We start from the raw sequence: 23,582 nt of genomic DNA, 5'->3' as shown, positions 1-23,582 counted from the left end.
AGGTGTGCAGGCCATGTGTGAGGAGGAGAGAAAACCGACAGACGAAGCGCACTTGCTTAATGTTCAGGAGAGCCAAAAATGTATTTATCATACTCTTTTACATTTGTGATCAAAAAGAGGATGGTGTCCTGTCTCCCTCCCTCCCTCATAACATTCCAGAAAGGAACAACTGGTGATGAGACAGTCCTCACTATCACTTGTTGAGATTAGAAAAGTTAGCCTGGGTGACACTTCAAAATGTGAGTCAAGAACCTGAATTTAAAATGTATAAATGAAAGAAAAGAAAAAAAAAAAGACACATATATAATTACTTTATCAATATAACTGTCTACAATAATTGGTTGACAAATGTTAAGGTTTATTAGACTGCTGCTATAGATTACCTTTACAAGAACCTTGCACATTTGCTTACAGGCCAAAATACTATTAAAATAATTCTTCTTCAGAATATATTGGGTTTTCTCACCGTTATAACTCTCAAGGACTCTGTAATGTATCCCCTTTAAGAAAGTACTTACATTAGGTCTTAGCTCAGCCGCCATTTTGTAATATTTCTCAGCTGCTTCATTGAGACTAGCTTGTCTATTGACAGAAGAAAAAAAGGCAAGTTCAGCGGAATTCAACTTGGTGATGGAAAATGAAAAGTTAATTGAATCATTGACATTATTAATAGTTGAAATACATCTTCAGCTTCTAATTATGTGAAGGATTCATTAACTTTTACATACTTTTTTTAAAAAAATAATGATATTGATATAATTACAAAGTCAGTATTCATGTAATCAAAACATTTTAGTCTGTATGTACCATTAGAAAATTAACCTGTAAACAATTTTAATTCATGTCTTATCTTTTAAAATTGGAATTTAAATCCTAGCTTAATGCTAATTATTAAAGTTACATGAAAATGCAGTTCCCAATTTCAGAGATAGCAAACTACTGTGGCTTAATATAAAATCTAAGTGCTGCAACCAGTAGCATAAAGCAAAGAGAGAGAAGTGGTTCCAGTGGTAGCGGTTGTGCTTGCTTTAGGAGAGCACCATTGATTCTTAAAGGCCCCTTGAATTGGATGACACCATAATCCTATATAGCTGAACAGATGGGCCTATGAGTCTGTGGCAACTGAGGGCAAATGAAGTCAATGCAGAAAGCACTGAGTTCACTTTAAATAGGCAAAGCACAAAAAATGTACCTGAAAAAGGAGTACTTGTTGATGATCTTGAACAATTTCAAAAAATAGTTATTTTGGGTTACTTCTAGCTTTCACCCATTATTTTATATATATATACACACACACACATACATACACACACACATACACACATGTATACATACACACACACACGTGTGTGTGTGTGCGTGTAGCAGCCTGTTGTTGCTGCTGCTAACATTCATTCTGCTTGGTTGCAGGGTCTTTGCACTGCATTCACCTAATTTACAGAGTGAAGCTATCAATGCATGATGCAATGAGGGACTTGTTGCAGACCCTGATGCTGATTAGGCTCAAAGGGAGCAACTGGTCCAAGATTACCCAGCTGGCTTCTGTGTGCAAGGGAGGACTAAAACCTAGCCCAGCACCTGAACCACTGCACCACCCAAAAATGTGGCCACCTATCTTTTGTTGTAAAATTGAGTCTTGACCTCAAACCTCACCCATACTTGTTTTCTTCATTTGCTATATTCATTTATCGGGGGGAAAAACCGCCACTGATTCTGCACATAAAATGAATGGAATGTAATAGTAATCACTCTTTGTGCTATGTAAGTGTTAGACTCTGTACAGCATCAATAAAAATGGCAAAAGAAATGACAAAATTGGCACAGGATTCCAATGTGAGTTGCTTCACTAAAGTAATCAGATCTAGCAGTAATTGAAAAAACAGGACGTATTAACGCTTAAAAGCGTGAAGCCTCGGAAATGTGATGTAAGCTTTCATTTTTGTTTTGGCAAAACTGTATGCATATTAAACATGCAATTTTATGCAGTAAACTATTGATAATGATACTGAAGACAATGAAATAAAAAGACCTAAGCATATGAGCCGCATTGAAAACAACATCAAACTCTGTATTATCCAACTCAGCTGCTTTCTTGGCCATCTCTGCTGCTTCCATCAACCGAGATTCTTCTAACAGAAACTGGCCTGAAAAGCAGATATTAACAATTACATCATACATCACACTTCAACGCTGACAGGGCTACATGTATATGATATCACTCCATGATCCAATGATAGCTTCCATAAATAGAAAAAAAAATTTTTTTTGCTTATTCTTCCTTCCCCTTTTCCAATTGTCAAATATACTTCAGAGATGAACAGTGTGGGATATTGCAAAAAGAAGAGAGAATCTGGGGTAAAAAATAGATAACCTTATTCTGAATTCTATTCATGGAAGCTTCTGCTGAAGCAAATAATCTTCTATTAACAGAGGGAAAAAATGCAGTACAATTCTTTAATTTTCAAGTGGCTGTAAGTTAAACATAAGTTTTAGAACAACTGAACAAAACATTATGCTTGTTGACAAATTAGAGGGCAGCAATTAATTACTGATTAATTTTAATTCATTTGTAGTGCTTCTTTTCAAAGCATTACAAAATATGCCAAAATACTTTCAGCACTCTAGGATCATTCTGATCCAGTTATATTTACAATAAGAGAACAATTTGTATTGTGAATTATTAACTGCATGCTACGTTAACCAAACTGAACTAAGAAGAAAATTAAAACATTAACCAAGAAAAACTCTGCAGGTTCAGCTAGAGAACAACACACTACATGATCAATTGTAAATTATATCAAGTGAGTGCATAATTACAGTAATTTAATGCAAATAATCAATTTTATTATAACAGAGAAATATTATATGTTTTGCAATTATTAGGAAAATGCATTATTCAAAGGAAATTAACTTCAAGTCTCAGCAGTTGTTAATATAAAGAGTGTTATTTGGCAGAACATTTTTGTCGTCATTGCTTGTCTGTTGCAGTATACTAAAAAGAATAAAAAGCTCACAGATAAATAGGAGTTTTGAAATGCTTCTTATTTCTTGATCTTATCATATATATAGGTATCATCTAGGCACATTGCTGAACAGTAGCATTACTACTAGATGTTTCAAAACAATTTTCAAGCTATAGCATCAGATAAAATCAACAGCAGAAACATGGAAACCAAAAATTTTAAGAGAGAAGATACTTCTATTTTTCCAAGAGAATATATTTTTCCAAGAGAATATACCTTATCAGTTTTAATATACTATTTATAATATTCCCACATTACTTTTGATTATATTCTGTTTCAAGCTTCCTATTCTGAAAGAACTCTTTATCCAATAGAAGACTTAAAAATAGAAGAAGATGAAATTATGGTTTCATTCAATGTCACTGCACTCTTCACATTGATATATCTACAACTAGCAAAAAAGTCCATGGCAGTAGTACTACACCACACACCTAATTTAGCCAAATACACTAAGACTGAAATACCCAGAATCAGGGACCTCATCAACCTCTGCCTCCCTACCTACTTTCAATCTGATGGATAAATACACCAACAAATCAGAGGAACACCCATGGGATCACCACTCTTAGGACTCATAGCAGAGGCCATAATGCAGCATCTAGAAGCTATAGCACTCCCACACAGATAACCAAAAGTATGGATCAGGTATGTAGATGACACCTTTACCATAATAAAAAATGAACTAGAGAAGACACATTAAACAACGAATAACATCTTCAAAGGAATAAAATTCACAAGGGAAGAAGAAAACAACAACACACTACCCCACATGGATAACCTCATCAGCAAAAGAAATAACGTCAAATTAGAAATGCAAGTCTATCAAACAACAATCCAAACCAACCAAGTGTTCCATTACCAAAGTAACAACCAACCTCCCACAAGAGGAGCTGTGTAAGAACATTATTCAGATGAGTGCAAATGCACTGCAGCACCCAGAACACCAGGAAAAGGAAACAGACCACCTATACAACATCTTTTAACAAAATGTATACCCACACAACTTTATCAAAAAGTGCCTAACCACTCAACCCACTACAGCACAACCAACACAAGCTATGGAAAGGATAACGCTACCATACATCAAAAACTGGGATGCTGGGAAAGACTGAAGGCAAAAGGAGAAGAGGACGGCAGAGGATGAGATGTTTAGATAGCATCACTGAAGCAATGAGCATGAAACCGAGCAAACTCAGGGAGGCAGTGAAGGACAGGAAGGCCTGGCGTGATATGGTTCATGGGATCACGAAGAGTTGGACACAACTTAACTAAACAACAACAACACATCAAAAACATTTCAGAAACAACCAACAGACTATTACAATCACACAGCATCACCGTAGTGCACAAACCAACTAAAGCCCTTCCAAACTTCTAAGCAAACCAAAAGACCAGTAGTCCAAGAGGAAAAAAAACCAGGAGTCATTTACAATATACAGTGTAAGGACTGTAGCAGCCAAGATGTAGGACAGACAGGCAGAAGACTAGCAGAGCGCATCCATGAACACCAACTAGCAGTCAGAAGACATGATGAAAACTCCTTGATCTCACAACACATGGACAGACTCAACCACAATTTCAGTTGGGAAACTGTGAACATCCGAGACCAAGCCAAATCCAAAAATGCTATGGAATTCATGGAAGCTTGGCATTCAGACAAATCAGCCATCAATAGACACATACAGATAAACCACATTTGTACACTATTCAAAAGAGACAATAAAAAAGCTAAGAAGGAAACAAAAGAACCAGAACACATCCTCTCCAGCACCCAACACACAGATAAGCAAGGATTAACAACAAACAATAAGGCAGAAAACAAACTCTAATCAAGGAACTGCCAAGGAGAAAACCACACCCCCAGCAATGCTGGCAAGACAAGCTACTGTATATAAACAGGGAGCAAACCTCACACTCACTTGCACTGATGATGTTACCTACTCAGGTAATGAAACGTCTGCAAGCAAACAACCAAGCTCAGAGAGCACCAAGGACTCCAGAGAACCCTTTATCTCTACATCCTGACAGATGGAAAGAAATTATGAAAAGGGCTCAGGAATTCTGTCCATCGACCCAATACATTTCCAAAAACTGAATGGATCTGATCAAATTCGGTGTGTTAAGAGAAACTGGCAAAAGAAATACTGGGTTTAAAATGGCCCAGATCCAGCTGGGGCCTACAGAGAAAAACACTCCAGAAAAAAGTTCCCCAATGCATCACTGTGGAGGCACTGCTCCATTCTAAGCTCCCCTTCCTTTTTCCTTCCTGGTCACATGATCCAATATAAAGTTTATCCAGTGCTCTTTGCATACACATACTCATGCACACAAATAGACACAGATACAACATAACAGGAGAGCAGAAATATACACACAGAACCAACATATATGCACCCACCCTGATTAGACTTTCAATGACACACACATACACTCATATGGAGTAACGCATACACCCTGATTAGTGTCTGGAGAGAGACTGCATACATATTGCTTCATTGCAAAGAAGAAAATCCAGACACTCCCTGTAGCTCTTAATGGTGGTACAGCTGTTGGAAAGAATTCCAGGAGCCATGGAATGTTGGCAATAAATGATGTAAAGAGGGTTGAGGATTTATCTGTCTGCTCAGCACATCAGCAGTATAACTTTCTGAAAATTTAACATAATGAGATCAAATTTGGTATAGTGGGAGAAGCTGGGAAAAAAAATCAATTGAGTTGGAAAATGGGCTGGATTTGACCAAGGCTGAAGCAAAGAACATTCCAGAAAAAAACTATTCTAGAGCATTCCTATGGGATAAGGGTAGTATCTGAAATGTAGCCATTCTTCCATACTAAGCCCCTTCCTCCTTCCCAGATCAGAGTTTTTATTTAACTTTAATAAAAGTTAATAAAATAATCCTTTAAGAAAGGATTCCAGAATGGAATCTAGGCATGCTTTCTCTATCCTATACATTCTTTTTAAAAAGTAAAGATCTCCTGCACTGATTAAGTAACCTCTTCTAGTGTGGTATGTAATAATTTCATTAAAATATTAACAATTAAGAAAAAAACTACAAAGAAATAGAACTTCCATACCATCTTGTATCAAGATAAATATTTCTGGTTCAAAAAAGCTTTTGGTGTGCATAAGAACTGCCCACATCCAGTGGACCCCTGGCTTCAGTACATCTTTCATAGTCTATTTAAAGTCAAATCTTCAGATAATCTCAAAGTATCCAAGGGGACAAGTCTTTTTAAACTTTCCTCAAACATGGTATTAAAACATATGGTAGTACAAGTTCTGACAAATGTCAATTTAGCAGTTGAGCAGGAAATGGACAATTAGGAAATGAATAGAGGTTTGGTAGGGTAGCAAACTTAATTTGGGAACGTAAAAGGAATAAAGAAACCCATTCTCCTCTGAAGCTCTTCTATCATACTTTTTAAATAAGAAAGTTCTATAAAAACATTGGGAGAAGGCAAGCCACCCTATTAAAAAACTAGTATATTCTCTCATGCTCTGGGAAACATGGAAGATATTATGGAAAGAAGATATAGGTAAATTCAGTTCTGCCAGCTCATAAATAGTGTAGCTAAAAGAAAATGCAATCAGTAAATGGGCATAGATTTCCTTTTATTATACTATAGGAAAATGAAAGGTATTAAGCATATTATTATGTGTCATTTTGGTGTTTCCTTTATTTAACATGTTTATCATCTCTACTTGTTTAATCAAAGGACATTACTTGTAAATAGGATATGCAATTTTTAATAATGTCAAATGCTATATTGCATATTAAGGGAATAGTGAAATAATAATTAGGGGACTACAGGTTGCTTACCAACAATCACGGTGACTTGCTTAACGACCAAATGGTCATCCTCCATTTAGCAACAGAGTTGCTGGTGCCAATTGTGGTCGCTAAGCGAGGACTACCTGTATATCAATATGATAAAGGAAACTGACAACACCTTTGAAAGAAACATATAAGGCATAGATTGGCTGTCATTTATTCCTTTTGATTCCTTGATGAGCTGCACTATTTCTAGGGATATTGCCATGAATTTTTATCTCCAGTTGGTATGTCAAGAGAGAATTCTTTTGAGATTTATATGGATAATTCAGCATGGATATATTGTGATGGAATGGAATTATGAAGGCCAGGCTTAGGGAGATAAGCATTTTCTTAGCTCGCTGCAGGAGCGTGGGAACTACAAGAGGATGAGACTGGCACCTCCCTGAGGAAATTGCACTGTTGTGGCTGGCTGACTTGGGACCTGGGGTTTCAATCTGGGAAGATTCTTGCTAGAGGTTGTAGCTAATAAACATAGCTGAACTGTTTTTGCATTGTCTCTTGGAGTTCCTTGGGCTAGGCCTGACATATATACAGGTTCTGAAGTAAACAAATAGCAACTTGCACTGCTAAAGCTATCTATCTATCTATCTATCTATCTATCTATCTATCTATCTATCTATCTATCTATCTATCTATTTATGATTCATTTGAGGCTCATCAACCACAGGCAATTCCTGATCAGCTGGAGCAGTCGGATGATGAGACACAACCCCCAAGCCCCAAGTCTCAATGCATACAGTGGCAAGCAGAGCAATGCTATTCAATGAGGCTCCTCACTAGGCAAAGGACGAGGCCTGAGTAATTTCAGTCAGCTGCCAGCAGATAGATTTATGTAGCTGCTTTGCCTGTAGCCTTCGTTGGAGTGAACCATTCAGAATTCCAGCTTGTGACTCTTGTTCCTGTGTTTCCTTGTTCTTGAATCCTTGACTATTGGACCATCTGACTACCCAACTTGGCTCTCTGACTCCTGGAATGAATTTGGACCATTGTCTTGCTACTTGAACTTCAAACAGAACTATTTAGGCAAACACTCTTTGCAAAGACCCTGATTTATGATCTCGTCTACTGTTATCTGCATAGCCATAGTAAATAACTCAACTCCTTAGCAACTGTGTCTGTGTGTGTGTGTCTGCAACCTGAGTCAGGACATAAATAATATAGTAAACTAAAATATGTGAGAAAGCATATATTAGCAAACTTACCATAATGCATATAACAGTTTCCCTTCATAGGATCCAACTGAATTGCCTTTAAGAAATATTTTTCTGCCTCTCTCTTGCGACCCTTAAGAAAGAAAAAGCAGAAACAGATCTTTTGACACCAGTGTAAACTATTTATGATAAGCAAGATAAGGACCTACAACTGAGAAACTGAAATAGCATTAATTTCACAGAATTAATTAGCACAGTCCTACTAGAATACAAATCTCACTCTGTTTTCTTCTGTTTAAATAATATACTTTTCTAACACTACACATAATGCTGCGCTAATTATTTTTATACCGCTGTAATATGGAAGAACAAAAATGAACATCTTAATATATTCAAGGACCAAGAACATTTCCTACACTTGATGTACAATTTGTATCTAGAGCAAGGCCAAGAGAACTAGATGAAGAACCAGAAGATCAGAAGATTGAGAATAGAATCTCAGGCAGAATATTCCTACAACTCAGCTCTCCTTGTGCTCCCAATTCTGTACATGGAGCAAGCAGAGTTTCTAGTACTGAAATACATAATCACATCTACAGAATTTTCTATTGAATGTAGGATTTCTCAACAACACCTGCACAAGATGAAAACTAGAAGCTAGCTTTGCATATTGTACAACTGTCCTAGTAACCATCTAATCAATGCACGAAGTTAAATAAGACCCTACTCATATGGACGGAAGAGAAATCTTGAATTGAGTAGTGATTTGAATTACAGAGAGAGGAGGAGTCTCCCAACACACTCTGTAAGGGAAGATCTGAATGAAATAGTTCTCTGCCAATTGTTGCCTTCCCACAGATGATGATGTCTAGTCTTATGTTTTTATTGAGTACAACTTATATTTATATATTTGTATGGTAATTGAAATATAACAAACATTTATACAATGCTTAAAAGAATGAAGACAGCAACAAACAAGGGGAAAAAAGAATTAGGCCTCTTGGTAGAACTATGAGAATAATTTGGATTATAGGATAAACAGAGCACATTAAAAATCAGAGCAGAGCATTCAAGTTATCATCCTCCTCTGGCAAAAGTTTCATGTCACAAAACATTCATCTGCAGGTCATCAAAACTGCAGTCTGAGACTGGAACACATTGCTAATCCTGACTGAATTAACATTTACATCTATTATGTCATGGTCCTGAAACAGAAGAACACTATTAGTCTTAGACAGTTAATTATCATGTCTCATTGCACATTCAGTTTTCTATTTCAAGAGAGAAGAGACAATTCATTGGACTTCTCCCTTGCCCATTATGCTTCAGCCTTCAGAATTTTCTCCATGAAACCAAAAGCAATCCCAAATATTTTTCCATTCAGCTAGAATGGTATAATTGGCTTCTCAAAATACTGTGCTGAAAACTGTTTTCAGTCTCTTGTAAGATGTTATCTCCTGCAAAAAGAAGCTTCCCTTTTTCTGCTTCTTTCATAATGTTTAAGAATGTATTTCTAATTTCATTTTGGGTTATTATTGTGACAGAGCTGCAGATGCAGTGCTTTCTGTCATGCATCCTTCTACTGTTGTGAAAGTAGGTAGGGGAAAATAAATATGATTTATTTGAATATTTTTGATCTGTATCATTAGCCCAAATACCTCTGTGTAAGATGTATAGCCCCAGTAGAATGACAGTTCCTGATCTTAAGGTGACATCCTAGGGAACATGGTATTCAAGGAAAAAAAAGAATGAAGGCAGAAGAGGGAGGAAAGGCTTAGATACCAATTCTTACATTTAAGAATTCTTATAGTATCCATTTAGAACAGAAATAATTGAGGTAGGCAAGGTGCTGATTGGATGACAAGTAAGTTAAAGGCAGACACTTCTATCTTCTACCTGTAAAGAAATAAGGAATGGCCTTGAAGGACAGGAGGAAGAGCTGCTACCAAGGCAATAGTCAGATAAGCAGGGCTTTAGCAAGAAACTAATTTGAGAAAACATCTCAGACAAGCCCCTCCCTAGTTCACACAAAGAAAGTGATGCAAAGCAGAAGCACATTCAGACTTGCAAGATTCTATTACTATATATATTACAATAAAAGTAATTTTAACCTATATAGCATTGGTTTCTTAATCCGGTCTACCTTGTAGGGCTGACACTACCTCACTCTCAAGATAGTTAAAAATTTATTTGGCAGTGTTTCTAAACTTGCTTTAATGCTGCCTTTGAAGACCATTGGTAGCTAACAGCTGGTCCAGAATGCAGTGGCTTAGGAAGTGATGGGCATGTTGAGGTATGCCAATGTGATACTGCTGTTCTGTGAGCTGCACTGGTTGCCAGTGGGCTGCTGGATACAATTCAAGGTGCTGGTTATCACATATAAGGCCAGGCATGGCATAAGGCCTTGTTATTTCAGGGAGTGTCTATTTTTTTATTATTTCTGCCTGTCTGGTAAGATTGGTCAGAGTGGGTATGCTCCAGGTTCCCTTGATTAAACAATGTCTATAGAGACCTAGAAAGCATGCCTTCTCTGTCATGGCACCTGCCTTCTGCTATAGCATCCCCTCAGAGATCCATATGGATTCCACTTAATGATGGTCTGAGTCCCTGAAAATCTGGCTATTCTCCCAGGGCTTGGGGTAGGGTGGTTGCTAAGCCCCTTTAGATTTTTCCTTCATTGTTATGTATGGTGCACATTCTCTTCTGAATGTGCATGATCAGTTGCTCTGTTTTTTTTGTTGTTTCTTTTTTTAAAAAAAAAATGCTGCCCAGAGTAGTTTGGGCCTATAAATTGTATACATGCATACAAAAATAAATGCAAGCTGGTGGCAGCAACTACAGGCTGTCCATCACTCTGAAATCTCCTTAGCTATTCATACTTTTTGATCTAAAACATTCCCTTGAAATGTAATAGAGATTGGGGCAATCAAGAAGACTGTAGACTGCTAGAGATTACAACAAAACACAGAAAACATACATATGCCCACACTTTTTTATAATTAACATAAACAAAGGAATTTAACATCCCATCTCTGAGAATTTCACCAAAATATTCTCTTCTTCTGCGAAAAAAGAAAAAAAATATTTTCATTAGATTTATTTAGAATGTTTGGAAAATATTTCGAACAAACTTTAATAAGGAATAGCTCTGGTTATTCACTCTATTCTACAGCCTTATGAAACAGGTCATTTCTTCAGCTTGAATGCTATTTGATATTTAAAAATAGTTGAATGTTTTTAAAGTATCTTATTAAATGATTACTATTATGTGGTTTAAAAAAACATGTGTTACAGACATGTTTCACAATATTATTTTTGAACTACAAGAAGTATTGATTTCAGAGAATCAGAATTAAAACTTGTCCCATTTTAAACAAAAGACATTTTAAACAAAGTGACACTGTTAACACCACTGCATATTTTTCATGATTGTTTGAATGACCAGTTATTTTTATGCTTTTCAAGTTCTAAGTGTTATTTTTGAATATTAAAATAGAAAATATTTTTCACTAGTTTATTAAAGATAAACATAAATAGATTTTAACACCTACATGATTGTCAGAAGTCTGACATACAGATAGTCTTACACAGTGTGGGATTTTTAGGGCTTTGTAAATATGCATATTTCATTACTATGTATTTATTCAGCAATGATACAAGAGTTCCCTTTTGATTCTAGATTAATGTACCTAATTCAGGTATCTGTCTTACTAATTACCTTTCATTTATGAGAAAGCTAACAATAACATCTTTTCTCAAAATGCTTTTAATATAATATGAGAACTTTACTGAGATTAAATACAATTTACTTTACACATTTATTTTCATCTTGCACACTTCTTGCAATCCTATCTCAACTTAATAATAGTAAGGAAGATACCATTTCTATTCACACTTTTCATTCTTCCACTCAAGTTCAAATTCAGCTACCTTATGAAAGCTCTTACCTTATGAACTTTAAACTCTAGGAAACATAAGACTTGTTAGAGCTAAGAAGCATATAGGCATATGACATTATTTAGAAACTCAGTCTTCTTTCTTACTTTATTGCTTTGGAGGGTTGGTGGTACTTTCCCTTTGTAGTACAATTTGTGTATAGAAGACTTATAGGAAATTATTTGCTGAAATGGAGAATATTATGAATTTGGATACCTAATTAGTACGAATATGAGTACCACAGAGCCAGTTTGGCGTAGTGGTTAAGGCACTGGGCTGGAAACCAGGAGACCATGAATTCTAGACCCATCTTAGGCACAAAGCCAGCTGGGTGACCTTGGGCCAGTCACTCTCTCTCAGCCCTAGGAAGAAGGCAATGGCAAACCAGTTCCAAAATCTTACCAAGAAAACCGCAGGGACTAGTCCAGGCAGTTGCCAAGAGTCAACAATGACTCAGAGGCACTAATAAATAAATAAATAAGGGAAGGGGGAGGCAAACGAAGTACATTATCCTCTTAAGAATATTATGGAAGCTCCCCCTCTCCGCTGGACGCTTCCCTAGCAGAAAAGCATCTCCAGGAAGGTGGATAAAAAAAAAGTCAAGATGGTGGTCACAGCAGTGCAACTGAAGCCCTGCCCTTAGGAGCAGGTGGGTAATCACACTGCCACAATCTCTATCTGGACACTCAGCCTCTGCAGATTTTGCTGCTCCCTGGTGATCCTGTATCAATGCATTCTCTTTGGTGATTCATTGTTTCTCCAACAAGCCTTGTAGCACTCCCCACCTTACCAACCTTACAAAAGATGGGAAAAGAATAAACTCTATATTCTTTTAGATTACTATATAGCTGTCCCGGCCGGCTATCCATCCATCCATCCATCCATCCATCCATCCATCCATCCATCCATCCATCCATCCATTTTGCTTTTTTAAGAGCCAGATCCTTGAAGGAAAGAAAAAGAAGTTATCCCTGCCTTTTGTGTGAGTGAATCTGTGGTGGTTTGCAATCCGGTCTGGCACATGCTTTTGTTTCCAAAAGTGTAAGAACTAACACCGGGGATCATTATGGTATCCATAGTTTTCTTTCTCCCAAATGCTCTGTGCTGCTGATGCTATTTGCCAGAACAGTCATGTTCTTTTAATGTCCATAAATAGAAAAGTTATCCACAGGGATGACCATGTTGCATCATTAGCAAGTGTTTCTCCTCCTTCTCTCTGTGTAAAAGCAAACTGACCCTAAGAATATAGTGGCAGAGGCAGAAATATACTAGATGAAATACCTATCTATACACCTTCTATGAATTCCTAGAAGGACTGGAGCAGTTGTTTTCTAGAAACTGTTGTAGGAACACTTGTTTCTTAAGCTTTTATACATGCAAATAGAGTAAATGCTACAGATATAATTAGTGTTTCTCTTTAATGAGACGTAATCCTTATAGCGCTGTCCCTGGCAGGTTTTTCAATCAGGGAACTAGAGAGAGTTAAGCAACATCCCAATGGCCTTAGGCTAATCCAGTAAGCTGTGTTGAGCATTCTGATTGAAAATACTTGTGAAATAAATACTTGTGAAACTAGGGGACAAATGTATTCAATATAATGTTGATTTTTACTCAGAGTGGCTTTTATTAAAAAGCTATAAAAATTGCATACAGGGAAAGAAATTAAAATTACTGGACTGTCTGGTTTTACCATTAACATTTATATACTAAGAGCTGATGAAAGTTATCTGAGTACAGGTGGGGAAGCAGACATTTCTTTTTCTTTACTTCCAAGCAAGCACTAGGAAGCATTAATATGAATCAGATTCTTGTAGAAGAGGAATCCAAAGTTTAACTCTTTGTCCTGTTATGGCCTTGATCACAATCCCAGGCCCTTCGCCTGAAAGTTGCATTAATGGTTTGGGAAAATTCATATTTCAAATCCAAGCAATTGGGAACGCAGTAGGAAGGGTTATTTGTACTTCTTCCACTCTGCTATTCATTTATTTTATTTATTTAATTTCTATAGCTGCCCATCTCAACCAAGTGATTCTGGGTGGCAAACAATTCTAAAATAATTAAAACAATACAAAACAATACAAAAATAAATACTGTATATACGGCAGCTGAGAAAATTATCATAATTATCAGTATAGCCAGGAGACAGGGCCTTTACCACATTTGGGGCCCCAGGCCTGGGCACATAGCCAGGTCATTAAAGCCTTATGAGAGGCCAACAGGACCACCTAATCTCTGAAGGGAGGATGTTTCAAAGGGTAGGGGCTACAGCAGAGAAGGCACCTCCTGGTCCCTGCTAGCCAACATCCTTGGCTGATGGGACCCATAGCATGCCCAACCTGCCGGACCGAATTGGACCAGTAGAAACTATTGGGAAAAGATGGTTCCACAGGTAACCCAGTCCCAAGCCATGCAGGGCTTTAAAGGTGACAGCCAGCATCCTGAATTGTACCTGCATCCATCCTGATTGGATCCCCACATTTATTTTTGAATAAAAGGGAAAAGGTCCATTACTTTAAAGATGAACAAGCAGATATGTATAATTTGATCCAAGGAACTAACGGGAATGGTTAATGTAGTGAAATCAGTTTTGAATAGCACTCTTGTAAAGATCCACATATCCTGCCAGGTAATAATTTGTTTCTTTTTTTAATTTAATTCAATTTATATATGAACATTTCTCTCTCTCTTTTTAAAAAAAAATAATCTCTTCAGGTAAACAAAGCACTTATATAGCAGGGGTAAGCTTAAGTGTGACAGTTAGTTGCATATAAAAATGTGCTGTGCCAAAATAGCCGGCAGGCAGGCAAGCACACAGACGCACAAACACACTGACACACAGTCCTATTGCTTCAAAACCTTTACTGAATTAAACTAAGCAGGGAAGAGAAACTTCTTAATCTGCAGATGATACCTATATTGTTTGCTAAGATCATATATGCAGATTGTTACTATCAAGATATATGTGTTTGTGCTTGGATGTGTGTGTGTGTGTGTATGAATCTGAAACATTTAAATAAATGAAATGCTAAACATAACTACACTTAACAGGAAACCAACATCACCCTGATATTTAATATCCAGCTAACTTTGGAACTTTGAAACATGTCTGTAATATTCTTCAAATATTCCTAAGAAAAAAAAATGATGGGAACGTTTTTTCTGACCCCACTTCAAAACTCCTGTTGGCAGAAATAGTTTCTAATGAGGATGTAACTAGCTGAATCTAATCCTGCGGAAAATTGTAATTAGGTTCAGATAACAAAGAGGAGTGGAAAGGGGGAAAAGTGAGGGAAGAGATTCTGCTACCTTATAAAAAAATGCATAGAAAAAAAATCAAGGCTTAGTTTTAGCTATTAAACCAATCAGTTCAAAAGGAATGTTTTTAAATAAACAAAAAAGCAAAATAGATATAAATATTGCAATGGCTTCTTTATGAAGTAGCTTAAACATCAAAATATACCTTTTTAAGTAATGGAAGGGTCACAGGAAGATCATAGGAGGCATGTAAATGTCCTTATTGTAATTCTGATTAAAATCTTTTATTAAAAATTGGTATTAGCACTACCAGTGGCACCCAAAACCAGCTTCCAAAAATAGTTTTTCTTTAAGACCATAGCAGGGAAAAAAAGAGTTAGTTTTCTTTCCATTCATGCTCTGATCCCATAATTATACTTCCTTAGAAGCTTCAATTTTTATTTTATTTTTTTAAGATAATCAGGTCAAATGCACAGAAGCATTAAGTGTCAGGTATAGTTATCCCTAAAAATACAATCTGAGCACAAGTATTCGTAATAGTCATCTATGATTACACACTGACAGTATATGAAGTCATGACTTAAAAAGTGGGTGGTTCATGTTTATGATTTTGTTAGAAAATAAAAGGAAAACATTTTTTTCCCCCATAAAACCTCTTAATATTGTGTCTGTTCACTTTGCTTCTAGTAAGAATCATAAAAAAAAAAAAAAAAATGGGTGGAAAATGCTAATTACAACCTTCCTGTTGCCACAAAAAATAAAAAAAGTCATACAATCAATGGTTAATATTAAAAAGTATTCAAAAAAGAGAATACCGTTTGTTTCACAATTTCAGCTACAAAAGTTTAGCAGACAAGTGCATTTCATGCAATTGGATGGAAAACTACGCAAATATGTATGTATGTATGTATGTGTATATATATATATATATGACCAATTTCAAAGGAAATAAAGTTGACAGATGCCAGTTTGCAAAATAACTCCATTTATGAAATGCTGTCATTTCCTTCAGAGAAGTTAATGCATTAAGCTTTCGAATAAAGGACTTGGAAAAAAGCTATGGTAAAATAAATTGACTGAAATGCAGGTCAGATGGAAACAAAGACATAAGATCCAAACTTTCATTTTACTCTTGAAATAGCCTTCACCAAGACTGCCAATGATCATCCAATCATTCATTTTTTTCCTCCCAACTGCTATTTCCAGACATAATTATCCATGTCTAATAGCAGCTAGGCTTGGTTAATAAACTGCATTAAATGCCCTTTTAGGCATTTGGAAACCTTGGGGTCTCCAATCCTTTAACTAGACTCCTGGTTGGCACAGGCTACACAGATAGCCAGCACTGAAACATTTTAGCTGGCTTCTTGTCCTTTTCCAAGTATACTTAAGGTACCTCTATTTAACTGTAAAACTCTATCTAGCTTGGGATCAGGGTTCTCCCCCCCCGCAAGCACCACTTGCTTCCTTAAACATTTACCTGTTTTTTAAATAACGACTGATGAAACCCTTCTCTAGGGAACTCATATTTGATAGCAGCTGAAAAACAGAGACAAACTAAAACAAGTAAACAGATAGAAAAAGAGGAATCCAATACAGCTAGTATAAAGCTGCATTATAAACCATTTATGCAAATTAAGACGAGACATTCATACAAAAATTGAAGTTGAGGAACAGGGAACATCAGTGGCAACATTTCATCAGTATACCACCCTCTTTTGCTGATATCCTTTCACTTCTGCCTAAACATTTAATGTAATACAGTAAAGACTGCTCTGTGGGTGATTAGAGAAGCATGTTTGTGACATTCAAAACTGGAAGGCAACTTCACTTTAAGTCTAGCAAATCCACCACTGCCTGAATCAAGCTGGAGTTGACATCATTACACAGGTACCTTGCAGAATGAAAATGAAGCAGCCTCTTCCTCTTCCATTTGCAAAAAGGTAACAATGAGACATTTGAACACAGGAACCCTAAACGAATACATATATAACTGAACAATTCCCAGCTGAAAATAGTGGTAAATGCCCATTTATTTCCAACAAACCTTTCCCAATAGCGTTAAAGACAATTGATAAGTAAACACAGAAGTACATGTACAGTCTTTACAATTTTATAAATGTTAAAACTATATGCTCGAAGCAGTACATTTAATGCAGTGAAAATATGAGATGCACTGTGATGTATTTTATTTAACCTGTATTCAATTTTTGTAAGATTTTCTTTTTAGCTTCTTGATATTCCAGTTTTTATGTGATTTGTTTTGTTACATATTATAAGCATTTATATTTCTGCAAGTTGCTTTGGAAATTTATTAGATCAATTTATATAGCAGGCCAATCAACATGTGACTCTATGTAAATGTAGAGTTCAAACAACAGATAATAATAAAAAACATCAAATATAATAAAACCTACCCCACCAGAGACAACTTCAAACAGCCAAAACCAACCAGAAACTCAGACAGGCATAAAACCAGGCTTCACAGCCATCTTACAGGCAGGCAAAGTCACATTCGTCCAAATCTTGGGAAGAATGCTGTTCTGTACATGGCAAAGAGAAGGAATGTATCCTAGGTTCTACTACATGACTCCGCTTAAGTGATGGGACCTGGATCGTGCTCATTCTATCAGATCCTAGTGGACAGGCTGTAACTGGCGACAGGAAATTCCGCAAATAGACGCAGACATATTTTTTAGAAACAAGAATAGGCAAATGGATCTTCAACCTGCAGATTAAATATAGAAATTCCTCACCTGGGCCATATAGATCCTTGCCTTTCACAAAGTCCTTCTCAAGCTTGCCTCCTTCTCTTCTAACCAATAAGGGGACCTCTTTGTCATGCAGGTTGGGGATTGAACTGGTTGACGTTGAAGATACTTTCCTGACACTAACAGGCCAGCTGAGGGAATGCCTGGAGGCAGTTTGGTTCCCTACTCCAAACTACGTTACTGGATAAAATCAATTATTGCCATTACAATAAGACAATTTGAAACTTGATTAATTAAAATATATAACAATGAACTGTAAGCTAGTGAAATATGCTTGCACAATGTTATGTACTCTGAAATAATTTACTGAACAACACTAGGTTATTTATATACATTTCTAGACTGAAATTCTATCCACATACCATAATTGGGAAGCATTTATGGCCAAAGGTTTTCTATTGAAAAGCTCTAAAAGCAGTTCACTGATTTATTTGTAGCTTGAATCAACAATATTATTTTCAAAAAGGCAATGGATGTGTGGAAAATGCTGAAACAATAGTATTTTGATTTCCTTTTAGAGTTGAGTTAAAAGAGTTTCCTTTTAAAGCTAACCTTTAAAAGTACACATGTAAAATGCTCCCACACCTTCCTTAGCATTGAGCTAAAATTTGTTAGGGCTTCTATGGTTTATTGGCTCTGATTTTTCAGTGAATGGTTGAACATCTGATGTCTTAGTGAACAGTTTATCAAATTTCTGATACCAGGGTTGTGGAGTCGGCACATAAAACCTTCGACTCCAACTCTTTTATTCATGGTACCTCCGACTCTGACTCCTTTAATTATATATCAATATAGGAAATAAATTATAAATATATTAATTATATATTTCCTATATCGACTGCAAGCACGCAACATACAAGGCATTTCATCATTGCCAACATGAATCAGCAGGCAACTTTTTAGAACTCTAACCTGTTAAAACTTGGGTCTAAAGGCTATAGCTAAGATATTCTGTTTTTTTTTTAAATTTTATTTATTAAAGAAATTACAATCGTTCAGTAACCTTATAGTTTAAACAAAGGTTAAAAGCTAAAAAATAAAAATGAGGTTATCTTTTTAACAAAAGACTATAGAATACAAAGTGATAGGTTATAAAAGAAAGAAACTATAAAAGAAAATCAGCAACAACTTCCTCTACTAGTTCAAAAAATTATTTATATTATATACAATTTAAAGTTATTAGGAGTCAGAGTCGGTACATTTTCACTCTGACTCCAGTAACCCAAGAATTACTTCCAACTCCATGACTCCGACTCCACAGCCCTGGATACTTCAACCAATCGACTACTTGCAACCCATTAATTTTTATTTATATTTCAAATTTGTCACCACCCATCTCACTGTGGGGTGACTCTGGGCGGTTTATAGTAAAAATAGAATAAATACTGATTAAAGTAGATAAATATTAATTAATTAATTAATTAAAATATGTTAAAAACATACTTCCTTTATAATACTTCCCATTATAATACCCATATACTGTTAACCTGCCACTTCTGTTATAATTGAGCGGTTCAGATTAGATTTTGGTACACTGTGGAAACTGGTAATAAAGTTGTGAAAACTACATTTGAGACTTGAAGCCAGTGTCAAAGCAGACAAATCAATTCAGATAGAATGACATTAGGATAAAATGCATAGTCAGAAATCTAGCCAAAATTGGGGATTTCTGGGGAAGAAATGGCAAACTGAAGATGGCTCTGCTGAGAGTAGAGCTGACGACCATGGTGGAATGAAGAGCCGGGGAGCAGACTGACTCTTCGGGATTCCTCTCCAGACAAGGAGAGGACTTAGGATCACCCACAAATGCTCCAGACAGTTGGTCCTCATGAGATGACCACAAAACAGCAGTCTCTGGTGGGTTTAGAGCTCTGTGAGACAACGGAACACCATCTTCACCCAATATGCCTTATAGACACAGGGTTTGCATACTTCCTTTTCTAATCACTTTTGTAAATTGCTTATTAACTGCTTTTCAGCTATTAGGAACCTTTGTAATGAGACGTTTTACAGCACCAGGTGAGTGTCCTTCAATCCTTTATGAAAGAAATTTTAAATACAGGTTTAAGGGCTTAAAAAAAAAATCTTTTTTTTGGAATAAACAGCAAAAGGGTGATTAGAACGTTGATTTTGGAAAGTTACAAATGGACTAAGGGTCCAGATAGATTTGAAATAAGATTTTGAAATTAATTATAAGAATCTTTCCTGGAGGAAAATGCTGTTGTTCTGAATTCTTAAAAAAAAAAAAAAAAAAATGATAGGATGGGACTTTGAAGGTTGGTCACTAGAGGGAACCAGAAGCAACTAAAGATTATAATTAAAAGAGAAGAACACTTAAGTTTGACTTACTAATACAGAATGCAGCAAGATACTTTAACATTGGACGTATTGAGGGATATTTGGAACAATGGACCCAGAAGTTTAATTTTAAGAGTGTCTGCCATTATAGACAGACTGTATTTAAAAGATTTTATGGAAGAGGAACAAGTTTTACCAGACAAGATTGAGACTGATTTGAAAGAGGATTTAAAAATGACAGGCTACAAGAATTACAGTGGGGCAAAAAAGTATTTAGTCAGCCACCAATTGTGCAAGTTCTCCCACTTAAAAAGATGAGAGAGGCCTGTAATTTTCATCATAGGTATACCTCAACTATGAGAGATAAAATGGGGAAAAAAATCCAGAAAATCACATTGTCTGATTTTTAAAGAATTTATTTGCAAATCATGGTGGAAAATAAGTATTTGGTCAATATCAAAAGTTCATCTCAATACTTTGTTATATATCCTTTGTTGGCAATGACAGAGGTCAAACGTTTTCTGTAAGTCTTCACAAGGTTTTCACACACTGTTGCTGGTATTTTGGCCCATTCCTCCATGCAGATCTCCTCTAGAGCAGATGTTTTGGGGCTGTCGCTGGGCAACACGGACTTTCAACTCCCTCCAAAGGGGTTCCTTTCCATGGGGTTGAGATCTGGAGACTGGCTAGGCCACTCCAGGACCTTGAAATGCTTCTTGTGAAGCCACTCCTTCGGTGCCCGGGTGGTGTGTTTGGGATCATTGTCTTGGTGAAAGACCCAGCCACGTTTCATCTTCAGTGCCCTTGCTGATGGAAGGAGGTGTTCACTCAAAATCTCACAATGAATGGCCCTATTCATTCTTTCCTTTACACGGATCAGTCGTCCTGGTCCCTTTGCAGAAAAACAGCCCCAAAGCATGATGTGTCCACCCCCATGCTTCACAGTAGGTATGGTGTTCTTTGGATGCAACTCAGCATTCTCTCTCCTCCAAACACAACGAGTTGAGTTTAGACCAAAACGTTCTACTTTGGTTTCATCTGACCATATGACATTCTCCCAATCCTCTTCTGGATCATCCAAATGCTCTCTAGCAAACTTCAGACAGGCCCAGACATGTACTGGCTTAAGCAGGGGGACACATCTGGCACTGCAGGATTTGAGTCCCTGGCGGCATAGTGTGTCACTGATGGTAGCCTTTGTTACTTTGGTCCCAGCTCTCTGCAGGTCATTCACTAGGTCCCCCCGTGTGGTTCTGGGATTTTTGCTCACCATTCTTGTGATCATTTTGACCCCACAGGGTTAGATCTTGTGTGGAGCCAGATCAAGGGAGATTATCAGTGGTCTTGTATGTCTTCCATTTTCTAATTATTGCTCCCACAGTTGAGTTCTTCACACCAAGCTGCTTGCCTATTGCACACTGAGTCTTCCCAGCCTGGTGCAGGTCTACAATTTTGTTTCTGGTGTCCTTCAACAGCTCTTTGGTCTTGGCCATAATGGAGTTTGGAGTGTGACTGTTTGAGGTTGTGGACAGGTGTCTTTTATACTGATAACAAGGTCAAACAGGTGCCATTACTACAGGTAACAAGTGGAGGACAGAGGAGCCTCTTAAAGAAGTAGTTACAGGTCTGTGAGAGCCAGACATCTTGCTTGTTTATAGGTGACCAAATACTTATTTTCCACCATGATTTGCAAATAAATTCTTTAAAAATCAGACAATGTGATTTTCTGGATTTTTTCCCCCATTTTGTCTCTCATAGTGAGGTATACCTATGATGAAAATTACAGGCCTCTCTCATCTTTTTAAGTGGGAGAACTTGCACAATTGGTGGCTGACTAAATACTTCTTTGCCCCACTGTATATGGAAAAAGATGCTACACTGGATATACAAATGAAACCAGTTGATGTCTTAATAATTAAAATGGATATACAAATAACAAGAGTGACCTGGATAACTTTCCTATATCAGATTTGCAAAAAAGACTTGTTAAAGTTTTGAAGAATTTTGTGAGAAGGAACAAATTAAAAATGAAAAGAAATCAAGTTCTAGGACATTATTTGAAGGGACTAAAGATCAAGACTGTTAAAAGTAAAAGGAAGGAATATAAAGTTAGATGGCTGGTGTGGGTCTTCCGGGCTGTGTGGCCGTGGTCTTGAAGTCTTGTTTCCTAACGTTTCGCCAGCACCTGTGACCGGCATCTTCAGAGTGCAGGAGCACAGACAGGAGCAGTTCTCTCTGTGCCCAGGGTGAAGTGACCCTTCTGTGGGTATTTATAGAGATCTGGGGTGGGGGTTGGGGGGTTGGGTTACTGAGTGGCTGCTTGTTTTGGAGTCAGCATCTGTGTGTATTTTCCTGGGGATTAGGCAGGGTTTTTTCTTCTACTGAATTGTTAACGAGGGGCTGCTGGGGGTGATTAGCAAGTTCATTGTGTGAACTGTTCACATGTCCTGGTGGTTGAGCTGAGTTCGTTGACCTTTTGCAGGCTGTATTTTTCAGGATTGGTAGCCAGGTTTTGTTGATTTTTAGACTCTCCTCTTTTTTATTGAAACTGTGCTGGTGTTTGTGAATCTCAATGGCTTAAGTATAGCCTGGTATAGTGGCTGTTGGTGTTGTCCAGTATCTCTGTGTTTTCAAATAGGATTTTGTGTCCAGTGTGCTTGAGAGCATGTTCAGCTACTGCAGATTTTTCTGGTTGCTGTAGTCTGCAGTGTCTTTCGTGTTCTTTTATCCTGGTATGGATGCTGCGTTTTGTGGTCCCGATGTATACTTGTCCGCAACTGCATGGTATGCGGTATACTCCTGCAGCGGTGAGGGGATCCCTTTTGTCTTTTGCTGATTTTAGCACTTCTTGTACTTTTCTGGTGGGTCTGAAGATTGTTTGGAAATTGTGTTTTTCCATCAGTTTTCCCATGCGGTCTGTGACCCCTTTGATATAGGGCAGAAATACTTTATTGGTGGGTGGCTGTTTTTCTTCTTCAGTCGCATGTTGCTTTCTTGGTTTGATGGCTCTTTTTATTTCATTCTTGGAGTAGCCATTCGCTTGTAGGACCCAATTAAGGTGGTTAAGTTCAGAGTTTAGGAATTGGGTTTCGCAGATCCGATTGGCACGATCCATGAGGGTTTTGATAATGCCTCTTTTCTGACGTGGGTGGTGGTTGGAGTTTTTGTGTAGGTACCGGTCTGTGTGGGTGGGTTTTCTGTAGACTTTGTGTCCTAATTTGAGGTCTGGTTTGCGTATGACCAACGTGTCTAGAAATGGAATTTGGCCATCCACTTCTTTTTCCATGGTGAATTGTATATTGGGGTGGATGC

At 37.1% G+C, this 23,582-nt stretch overlaps 1 protein-coding gene across 4 annotated transcripts in view; it reads right to left on the bottom strand.

The window, feature by feature from the left end:
* TMTC2 (transmembrane O-mannosyltransferase targeting cadherins 2) overlaps positions 1–23,582 on the bottom strand; it is a 218,470-nt gene that overhangs the window by 22,046 nt on the left and 172,842 nt on the right. For all 4 annotated transcript variants that reach the window (XM_088141856.1, XM_088141854.1, XM_088141858.1 and 1 more), the window contains 3 exons: positions 8,062–8,143; positions 2,030–2,144; positions 519–582 (listed from right to left, as the gene is read on the bottom strand). In XM_088141856.1, the coding sequence (XP_087997982.1) occupies positions 519–582; positions 2,030–2,144; positions 8,062–8,143 (261 nt within the window). The remainder of the gene's footprint in view (positions 1–518; positions 583–2,029; positions 2,145–8,061; positions 8,144–23,582) is intronic.

Source organism: Python bivittatus, unplaced genomic scaffold (assembly GCF_059951505.1).
Source record: "Python bivittatus isolate LINGU-HERP-01145 unplaced genomic scaffold, Pbiv_v1 ctg000330_np1212, whole genome shotgun sequence".
Taxonomy (NCBI): Eukaryota; Metazoa; Chordata; class Lepidosauria; order Squamata; family Pythonidae; genus Python; species Python bivittatus.
This window is presented reverse-complemented; position numbering and strand designations above follow the sequence as displayed.